At 50.4% G+C, this 11,288-nt stretch overlaps 1 protein-coding gene across 1 annotated transcript in view; it reads left to right on the forward strand.

Annotated features, from left to right (window-relative positions):
- CRHR1 (corticotropin releasing hormone receptor 1) overlaps positions 1-4,084 on the forward strand; it is an 87,964-nt gene extending 83,880 nt beyond the window's left edge. Inside the window, exon 13 of the mRNA XM_050934965.1 lies at positions 3,854-4,084. Coding sequence (XP_050790922.1) covers positions 3,854-3,994 — 141 coding nt within the window. The 3' untranslated portion in view covers positions 3,995-4,084. The remainder of the gene's footprint in view (positions 1-3,853) is intronic.
- The last annotated feature ends 7,204 nt before the right edge of the window (positions 4,085-11,288 follow it).

Consider the following 11,288-nt stretch of genomic DNA (forward strand, 5'->3'; position numbering starts at 1 on the left):
AGTTTGCAGTGCAACTGGCATCCTGACGCCCACTTCCCTGCCCTAACCACTAACCAGAACTTCCTCCCAAAGCCAGGCATAGGAGCCAGTGAGTCCCACTCCATGTCTCTTCCTCTAATCACGTGACAGCATTCCTGCCCCAACAGTCACTTCCAACAGGGAAGGAACATTAGCTTGAAAGGGGCTGAAAAGATAAATGTGCTGGAATGGCTCCTGGGGAGCTTGAAACCCCGAGGGGAGATATGGGATGGGATGAACTCGGAATCCAGGGAGCTTTGCAACGCATGCTAAGATCAGCATGGAGGGGAAGAGACAGACGTCTTGGTGACTGGATGCATTGCTGCAAATTAGCCAGGGCCGTGGAGGAACTGAAAGTGGGACTTCCAACAGGGATTGTTGGGAAGCAGCTCGGAATCCTTCCTGAGCCCACAAGGAGGCAGCCGAGATGGGGACAAAGGAAGGCCAGTGCTGGTTTTTCCAGGTTACTCATGGAGGGTTTTAATGCAGCGTGTTGGAGACCAGGGAGCCGATGTGTGACTCTGTTATCAGCTTCCCTGCAGACTAGCTTGTAACCTCCATGGGGCAGAGCCCTGACTCCTCTGTGTGCCCTGAGTCCTCTTGGCATTCAGCATGTGGTAAATAATAACAGCACCCCTCTGTGGAGAGGTAGCAGATGTCGGGACCTTGCAAGACCACATCCTGTTAGAGGAGAAATCGGTAATGAGGAGGCTGGGGATATTGGTGTAATTTGTTTATTTACTGTATATTCATCAGTCCTGGAACAGAGATGGGCACAGATAGCACACAGGCAATCCCCTCTTTCAGTACACACAGCCAAAATCCCAATGCCCAGCTCCCAACTCTGTCCCCAGAACAGACTCTGCTTACAGAGGTTAAGGCAGAGAGCAAACTCTCCTGCTACTTGCAACAGCTCCCCCCAAGGAAACTTCATCTGAAAACCAACAACACAGCATTTCTTCCAAGGCTAAAAACTTGTTCACACACTAAGAAAAAGAATGTGTAGGTCTATATGTAGCACTGCCCTCTGATAACAATGGCAGGGCTACATAGAACAATGATATTATTTGAGATGTGTGTTCCAAAGCATGTTTCCTGTCTAAATCATAAAGAAACTCGAAGCCTAGAACAAGGGGAAGATGCTGCCAGCTACTGAATTTGTAGCAGGTGGAGAGAGGCTATTTTTTTCCATGTGGATCTTTGACCCTGAACTCCTCTTCTCCTCCCTCATCTCCTGTGTCACAAATCTGCCTGTCATTTCCTTCTGCAGCATCCCGCATATGCTACGACTTCCCGTCTGTCTCTTTCCTCCTTGGTCCCTACAGGTCTATTCCCCTGCAGCAGCTGCTGTCCAGCCACATCCCCAATCACAGCTCTCCAGAGTCTAGCAAGTGCAGAATGCTGCCTCCCTCCTCAAAGAAGCATGGCCCCATGCACCCCACTCACCAGCACGGTTTGGACCCAGTTCAAAATCCACCTTCCACTCCACCTTTGACCTTCTCTCTCTGTACAGCCCTCCCCACTCCCTTCCTTTAGCATTAGCACCCTCTCTGCCCAACTCTATAGACACCGTGGGTGCAAGAGCCTTCTCCTCGGCAGCTCACGCCATCAGCAGCAGCCCCCTTGTGTCTCTAAGTGCAGAGTCCTGCACTTAGAATGGAAGAATCCCATGCATGCTACAGGCTGGGGACCGACTGGCTAAGCAGCAGTTCTGTGGGAAAGGACCTGGGGATGACAGTGGACGAGAAGCTGGATATGAGTCAGCAGTGTGCCCTTGTTGCCAAGAAGGCTAATGGCATATTGGGCTGCATTAGTAGGAGCATTGTCAGCAGATCGAGGGAAGTGATTATTCCCCTCTGTTCGGCACTGCTGAGGCCACACCTGGAGTATTGCGTCCAGTTTTGAGGCCCCCACTACAGAAAGGATGTGGACAAACTGGAAAGAGTCCAGCAGAGGGCAGAGGAGAAGCTGAGGGAAGTGGGGTTATTTAGTCTGCAGAAGAGAAGAGTGCGGGGGGATTTGATAGCAGCCTTCAACTACCTGAAGGGGGGTTTCAAAGAGGATGGAGCTCGGTTGTTGTCAGTGGTGGCAGATGACAGAACAAGGAGCAATGGTCTCAAGTTGCAGTGGGGGAGGTCTAGGTTGGATATTAGGAAACACTATTTCATTAGAAGGGTGGTGAAGCACTGGAATGTATTCCCTAGGGAGGTGGTGGAATCTCCATCCTTTAGAGGTTTTTAAGGCCCGGCTTGACAAAGCTCTGGCTGGGACGATTTAGTTGGGGATTGGTCCTGCTTTGAGCAGGGGGTTGGACTAGATGACCTCCTGAGGTCCCTTCCAACCCTGATAGTCTATGATTCTCCATCTCATCACCGGGCTGTCGGGGCCTCCCATATGATTGCAACAGGGCAAGCTGGGCGAGCAGTTGGCATTTGCCCCTGTGAGCAAGTAACAGGCAGCTTAGGATGGGACCCCCGCTGGAGACGACCTAGGAATTTCAGTGCTTGCCCAGGGTCATGAAGCGCCGAGATGCAGACACACCCAGTAGCCATTACATAGACCAGGCTCTTCGATCCCATTCCTAGCTCCGCTGTCGGACAGGACATGCTGCTGGGCTGCGTGGTGCGTGTGGCCTGGTTCTGCTGCAGCGCCGAGACTGGATTGCCTGCCGGGGCGGTTCCGTGGGAAACAATTGTCCCCTGCACTGACTCGAGTAGCTCAGAGCCAGGAGAACGGAAAGGGGGCAGTGCCAGCTAGTTAGCAGCCCAGCTTTCCGGGTGTTAAATATTTGGAAGGCTAAGGACGGGCACTAAGAAATCTGTCCCCACGCAGTTGTTTCATCCGCGCCAGCGGCTTCTATTCCCGTTGGTGGAATTCGCACCTTGCTGTCAATAAGCCACCCTCCTGCAGTAACTCTTTGCATCTGGGAGGTCAGACTAGATTAGCATGATAGGCCCCGCTGTCCTTGGAGTCTGTGAATCTCCGATATTTACCAGCCACCCAAGGCATCTGCGCCGCTCTAGGTTAGAACAGACACAGATGCAGACCAGACAAGTAATAAAGGGACTCTGTGAGCCCATCGCTTGCTTGCCCTCCGTCACGCACGGACAGTCTCAGGTTTCTGAGCCGCTAGCCCCTTTTAATTATAGCTGCAGTCTGGATTTATCTCCTGCTCGCTCTTTCATGTTCCTAGAGTTGGGTTCATTGCTCTCGTTTCCTGTCAGACCTTTAAAGACGGGATTTATTGAGGTCAGTGGCCAGCCATGGAGAGTGACTAGCCGGGCCTGGGAGTCAGGCCCCTATTTCTGGCTCTGGGAAGGAGGCTGCCTTGTCAGTTAGAGCAAAGGGTTTGGAGTCAGAACTGCTGGGCTCGAATCTCCCATTGCCACGACCCAGCGGGGTGACCTTTTGCAAATGCTCTGCCCCCCCATCTGCCTCAACTCTCCCCCCGGCACACTGGGATAAGAATTTTTCGCAGATTTGTAGGCTCTGGGGGTCAGAAGGCTCCACTCTGATCACCTAGTTTGATCTCCAGCATAAGGCAAGCCCCAGAACTCCAGGATGACCTTGGGCAAGTCATGTCTCTGCTCTGTACCTCAGTTTCCCCATTTACAAAAATGGGATAATGCCATGAACTGTTCCTTCCTCCTGGGGAGCTTGAGGGCTTAGTTCATTGATGTCTGTAACCTGCTTTCAGTCCCTTAGCTCTAAGATGTATTGCAAGGCTGTGCAGTGGGAGAGGGAAATCTTGCCCCAGTTCTGTCTCAGGTCTAAGGAAAGCCCTTTCCGGCAGCATGGTAGTAAATGCCCTGTGCGCTCTGCAATGTGTTGGCAGGTCCGTTCCGCCGTGCGGAAGAGATGGCACCGGTGGCAGGACAAGCACTCCATCCGCGCCCGCGTGGCCAGAGCTATGTCCATCCCTACGTCGCCGACACGCGTCAGCTTCCACAGCATCAAGCAGTCAACAGCTGTCTGAGCGGGGAGGAAGCCATCGTGCAGGAGGGGGGCCAAGGTTTGCAGCAGAGCCTCCGCTGCTTGCATTACAGACTGAGCACGGCCTATGGGTCATGTACTTCCAGGACGGACCCCCGCCCCACAAGCCCAGTGAAGCACAGCAGAGCCCCAGCGGGGACTGTCCGACACCAAAGAACCCCCTCGCCAGTGTCTGCCCTGGGAGACCAGATCTCAGAGAAGCTCTTTCTTATTCTCTCAAACCCTTGTGAGGCCAGAACCCCCCTGATCCAGGACTGTAGGTCTGGGCAGTATCTGGTGTCCCTGGCAAGTCTACAGAAACTGAGGACAATGATCCAGTGAGGGCTTCACATTATCCCAAGGCCGGCTGAGGGCAGAGCAATTCCCCGAGTGATGCCAGGTTTGCTGGAGATACGGCAGAGTCCAGCATCCGACCCAATCCTGATCTATCAGCAGGTGTAGCGGAAACCCGTGTTCGTCCAGTGAGAGCCCCGGTCCTGCTAGCACTGGTCACATGGCTGGGATGTGACCTGTCTGCGTTCTTGCCTTTCTCCCCATTCCTATGCACGTCACTGTGGGTATAAATTCCTCGCTCTGGTTCAGCAGCCGCACGGCAGGCCTGCATCCAAAGGTGTCGTGAAAGCCCTGTTTGTGGCATATGGCGATGGCACCTCGGGAACGGCCCTGTCAGAAGCCACTGCTACCGCATGGCCCTGCTAACCCATTCTAGGGGGCAAGGCTGGTAAACGCTGCTTCCAGGCTCCTGCTGCCAGCGCAGGTGACCTGAAGAACCTCTGCAAGCAGTGGTGATGGGGAGGGATGCCCTGATGTGTGTTAACCCAGAAGACAGACCGGCTGCTTGGGCCACGAACGCAGTTTGCCGGGGGCCATTCCTGTGCTTTGCCTTATGCCTGCGTTTTATTACGACCCTGTGATTATTCATCCCTCCACATCCACCCTGTCGCCCCGCACCAAGCAGGACACCTGGTGCGGTCATGCGGCAGCTCCTGCCATGCAGCCTGCTGCAGCACTGGGGTCACCCTGCTGCCCCCCCCAACCCCAGCACGCGGTGCCTGGCAGCCAGGCCCGCACGTAGCTGTGTGAATTCAGCATTTGTGAGAGTAACCTGAGCCTGAGACTTCACTGCAGCATTTGCCCCAGGGACCAGCCCTCATGCTCACTCCTCTGGCGTTAGGAAGGCAGCTCCCATTGAAACACCAGGGAAAATTGAATTGGGGGTGTGTTGGCTTCTGCTCATGGCAAGACAAGGATTTGGAGGACACCTGGGTTCACACCCAGGTCCTTGGGAAGAGGAAGCCAAAAGCGCCACAAAATCTTAATTTCTCCCAAAGCCACACGCACACATACACCCTCACACACACATGCACTCTCCTACACACACCTACACACTCACAATCATGCAACTCACACACACATAAAGCACCTTGGTTTTATGCTTCATCAGACCACATGGCTTTGATGTATTTTTTTTTCTAACATAAGCAAAATTTGGTCCAACTCTGCTGCATTGTCTACAGGCCGCAATTCCCGCAGGAGAGCTGTGGGGATGCAGGAGGGGCCATGGGGCTGAGCTGCCCCCTGGTCTCAAGCTGCTCTTCCGGGCTTTGTTCCCGAAGGGCGTACAGCTGAGATGGAGAACTACAGAAAGCATGGAGCCGTGGGTGGCATGTTCTGAAACCTGCAGTTTTACAATCCAGCTACTTCCGCATATTTATGCATATTCATTTAGTATGCAAATTATGATATTGACTCATTTGCATAAACCCTCCAGATTTCTGGATCTTCGGCCTTGTATGGCTACACCCTCTGGTGGGTAGAGTTGTGTGGCAAACATTCCCAGCTGCCCTGAACTGCTTTAGCTGAGAGCCAGGGAACAGCTCGTTTGTGGGCAGGGTTTACTTGTGCCTTCTCTGCGGAAAAATTGCAGATGGCTAACAAAGAAATGCAAATCCTGCTTTTCTCAGCCCGTAAACTCCTGGTAGTGACAGTGGAGCTAGTCAAGAATTCTTCGATGAACCGGCTTTTCTTCCAAAAATGTCCATTTTTCTTAACTGCAAGTTTTCTCAGGAACAGCTGAGTTATGACGAATTCTTCAGTTGTTGAAAAGAAAGTTTCGAAGTTCCAGAAAGGTCCCGTTTTGACATTTTCTAAATGGTTTTCCAAGTCAAAAGCACTTTTCGTTCAGAAATTAAAGCTAATTAGAGTAACGACCTTTTAAAAAATATATGGTTGAAATTGAAATAAATGTTTCAATTGGCTCAAAGTGAAATTTGGGGGAGGGAGGTTGTGAGGGGGGTGATGAAAATGTTTGAGAGTTCCACTTTTCATCCCAACTTGGGACAGGAAAAATGTTCAAAATCTGAAAAATGCTCATGGGACGGGGAATCTATTTCCCACCCAACCCTATGTGACAGACCTACACCCATCTCCTTTTACTGACCTTTCTCTGAAAGTCCTTGCTCGGCATTATTAAGTTCTACCAAAAGTGCCAGCGTCTTCTCTGAAATACCCCTCTCACTCCATGGCCCTACCTCCGTCTACGGCCTTAGAGAGACGTAATCCAGTCCGCACTTCAAAAAGGATGTTCAACAACTGGCGAGGGTTTAGAAAAAATCTATACAGTTGATTCAGGGTCTGCAAAAACTGCCTTCCAGTGAGAGTATAATAGAGCTCCATCTGCTTTGTTTATCCAAGATGGTTAAAGGGCAATTTATTTGTGGTCTATGAGTAGGGTCCTGTTTTTCAGGGTTTATTAACTTCATTGGGGAAGGGTATTTTTAGCCATTTTTTAGTTCTGTGTAGCTATCCCAAAGCTGGGTTATTTTCAAGGCTTTCCCTTTGGATATACACCTCGTACTGTAGCAAACTGCACTGTGTAGGGAAACTGGTGCACACCAGCAAGGTTTACACAGACCAATTAATGCACAGCACGCTTGTGCGCTTTAGAAGTCACACTCCCGTAGTCCGCATTGGTGCTCCGTGTAGACAAGCCTATAGATACAAGCCAGTGAGTAGGGACATCACCTCTGTAAACACACAGGGGCTGGGAAAGGGGTGAAATCCACGCAAATTGAGAAACCATTTCTGGTGTTTTTCAGTGTTTACTGGATAAACACTGGTTGGTTTGGGGGTTCTGTATCCGGGGTGTTTGATCAGTGTTTATCAGTTAAAACCTGAACACAGAAGCCTTATCCAGCCATACCTATGCCAAGAGCATGTATCAGTCATAGAGGCCTCTTTTAGGTAGCTGGCAGAGGCAGAACAAAATCCACCAGCTGGAAGCTGCAGCCAGGAAAGTTCAAAAGGGAAACCAGATGCACCAAGGGGAATTAATTCTTGGAACAGATTAGCAAGGGGCCTGGCAAATTCATCATCACCGGGAGGCTTTAAATTGAAAGGGGCCTGTCCTACTGCCAGAATCACGGTGATGTTTTCAGGACTGTTGTATGCAGGTGGTCAGACTAGCTGATCATCAGAGTCCTTCTGGCCTTAAAATCTATGACTTCACAAGGCTGTGCTATTCAGAGAAGGACAACTGGGGTTGGTGACCCAGTGCTAGCCAGGCAGCATGTCTCATTCCAGGAAGTACCACTCCGGACAGGGTGAGCCTATACCAGGCTTGGTTCTCTCTGGGGTCCTGGCCAATTCTCCTGATGGCCATTGCTTGTGCTTGTTTGAACTGTCCCATGTTCCCCACACACGCATGTCACATTTGTGTCTGACAGTTCCACATGGCTGACGAGCCAGCAGTTCTCACAGCAGAATATTTCCTGGATGGATAGGGTGTAGGAAGGATCGTCTGTCTGGCAAAGGGGCTAAAGCAGGGGTGTGGTTTGTGGGTTCCATTTCACCTTAATCCTCCCTGAACATGAGCTAGTTAGTGCTCGGGGGCAGGTGGGCCCAATTCTAAATTTACCAACATGGGGTGAAATTCTGACCCCCATTGAAGTCAATGGGTGTTTTGCTATTAACTGCACTGGGGCCAAGATTTCATCAGTGTTGCCATTACAAACAGTTCTAATAAGGGCAAGGATAGGGCACTTATTAAAGGGCAGGTTGGTGTAATGGTTAAAGGTCTGACTAGACTAGCTTCCTTCTGCTTTAGGAGATGCATCATTCCTGAGGACCCCTGGCGTCTAATCCCCACTCTGCCACTGACTCGCTGTAGGACCTTGGGCAGGTCACTTCACCTTTCTGTGGCTCACTTTTCTCCACTATAAAGTGGGGCTAATGATACTTCCACAAAAGTGAGTTTTGAGGCTTCACATTAATATTCACAAAACACTTTGTTATCCTGGAATGAAAGGTGCTAGAGAGGAGAAGAAAACACACAATGAAAACTGTTCCCTGAACTGAGCTCCATCTCTGGACCTTCCATGACCAGCTGCGACATGAGCAGAAATTGCTTTACGACCCACAGGTCATTGAAAATGCCCTAAATTGATGCTGAGGGTCATAGTTACCATGTTCTAATTGAAGATGTTGCTCTCTCATTGGGGTGATTCACCAGCACATGGTGATGCCGCAACATCATAGCATCCAAACCACGTCACAACCTGAAGACAGAAGTTCATAGATACCAAGGCCAGAAGGGTTGCTTGTGAGCATCTAGTCTGATCTCCTGTACAATATAGGCCATAGACAGGACTTCCCCAAAATAATTGCGAGGTGCTGCAGCATTGTGGAGAAATGAGTAGAGCTGGGCAGAACCTGGATTTTCTATTTCAAAAGGAATTCCACAATTTCTAAATTTGTTCCCTTCCAAATCTGTAACAAACAAACAAAATCTAATTTTCCTGCGAAAGGAAATTCTGGGAGGAAAAATCACTTTGGGTCCATGGGTTTCATGTTGGTAAAATCAAAAAACATTTCATTTCAATTTCAACCTTTGGAAACCCTTCCACCTTTTTAAAAAATATAAGAAAATGCAATACATTGCATGTCAAAAATCATTTCAAACTGAAAAATCACAGCGGTCCACGCCAAAAATGTCGAGCTAGGATAATATCAAATTGCTTCGTTGGGGGAGGTTTTGCCAAACGCATCGTTGTCAAATTGACACTTTTTCTCAATATTTTGATATCGGCAAAACAATATTTCAATAAAAACGTGGCGGCCAGCTCCAGGAACAAGGCAGTGGCTCAGGACTTTGCTGACAGCGTGTCAGAGCCAGGAATGGGACCCAGGAACCAGAGGCAGCTCCAGGCACCAGCACGCCAAGCGCGTGCTTGGGGCAGCAAGCCACTGGGGACACTTTGCCGGTCGCCGCTGGTCCTGTGGCTTCGGTGGACCTCCCGCAGGCGTCCCTGCGAAGGGTCCGCTGGTCCCACGGCTTCAGCGGACCTCCACAGGCACGTCCGCCGAAACCATGGGACCAGCTGACCCTCTGCAGGCAAGCCACCAAAGGCAGCCTGCCTGCCATGCTTGGGGCGGCAAAATGCCTAGAGCCGCCCCTGGCAGGAACTCCTTGTTTTCCAGCTGGATGGGATTCCCTGCACCAGGCTGCCACGTAGAACCTGACTCAAACGAACCCGTTTACAATAGGCAAAGTCAAACAACGCTCACCTGCTCCAGGGTGTGGAGGGATCTGATATGGAAAGTGAACTCTAAAGAGAATGAAACGAGCGCAAGCAGATCCAGGAATAGCATTCATCAGATTCCAGGGAAACTGAAGCCGACGTGGGATGCCCAGCTTGCTGTCAACCCTACATCCTGCCAGCTCTCTGCCAGTGCCATGTGGAATGGCACCAGTGCCTCATGAGTTCACGGTCAGATTTTTGCCCTGCAGCCTAACACCTCATCAAATAACCGAAACAAACATTGTCATCCCACAAGCTATAAAAACTGCTGCCTAAACAAACCATCACCTCCAGGCAATTCCCACCCATCGGGATACACTTTAACACGGAAATCCATCAGCCCCGAGGACCAGTGCGCTCCCTCCTTGGTATCCCCTCATGAGGGCCAATGACCTTAGTTTGCCCTTGGGTGCCCAGGAGAATGGATGCAGGACGATGCAAGTTTGGGAGACCTCAAGCTGGCTGACTAATCCCTTTCTCCCTCTCCCTGTATCCTGCTCCCAGGGGCCAGCATGGAAGGGCCTCACCAGAACAATCACCTGCATAAGGATTTGGAACCATCTCACCTAAGAGCCACAAAATGAAACCCCGATGATTTATTTTCTTCTCCGAGAGGCCTTGCTTTGTCCAGGCAACAGAACAGGATTTCCGAGCACTTTGACTAGCACACAGCTTACATCCCAATCAGCAAGGCCATACTGTCATTGGTACAGCAATGTGTGCAGATTTCACTGCCGTCCTCTCTCAGCAAAGGGCAGCATTTCAAACTGGGAGCTGAATCATGACCCAGAACCCCCAATCGGCTGCCCACGAGGTCAGTTTGATGTATCCATTGTATGCTAGTGGGAGACATCAATGGAGCTTCTGCTTCACAGAAGGGATATGCCCTGGGGGTGTTTTCACTGTACATACGAAATGATAACGTCACTGACTTTAAGAAACCGCTGCAAAGTCCTAGGTCGAAGAGCATTTTAAAAGCAGTGCATGTCGTTTTGGCACAAAGCAATCTGATTTTTTTTTTCAAAAACGACAACAAAAAGCAGCTCTGTGTGTGTGTCACTATTTATTTCATCCTCCTGTTATGCGATTGTTCAGATGTACACAATTTGCTTTAAAAATCTGTGTGTTGCCCGGTGTACTCTCAACTCTGTTCGATTAAAACTGCTTTTAATTATTTCACTGGGACTTTGCGGGTGTGTTTGTGCCCTGGAGAAGGAAGAGTTGGTTCAGCCATGGCTCTTCACACCTCTTGAATGGCACCCCGGAGTCCTGCCTTTTCTCCCCACATCTAGGACACCTCAAGAGGGACTGCTTCCAAAAGACCAGAGCCAGGAAGGGGCTAAATACCCTCAGATCCAAGGGCAGCCGATGATGGTCATCAGAAGCATCAGGGGTTGAAGCCAGGGCACAAAATACAAAGCAGAACCTGCTCCTGCTATTTCTTTTTGGGTACCAAATGAGCTAAAATTGGGTGATGATCTGTAGAATTAACCTGGCAACTTGGAAGGCAGTGTGGCCTAGTGGACAGAGCTGAGAAGACCTGGGTTCTCTTCCTAGCTCTGTCCTGGGGCAAATTACTTACCCACTCTGCGCTGCATCTACTGCTAACAAGTACGCTGTGGGTATTACTATTCCTGTCACTTTAATGTGAGCCCCATAAGCCCGCCCCCTTTGCACCTCTGTTCCCCATCTGTTACT

Source organism: Gopherus flavomarginatus, chromosome 25, assembly GCF_025201925.1.
Source record: "Gopherus flavomarginatus isolate rGopFla2 chromosome 25, rGopFla2.mat.asm, whole genome shotgun sequence".
Lineage (NCBI taxonomy): Eukaryota > Metazoa > Chordata > Testudines > Testudinidae > Gopherus > Gopherus flavomarginatus.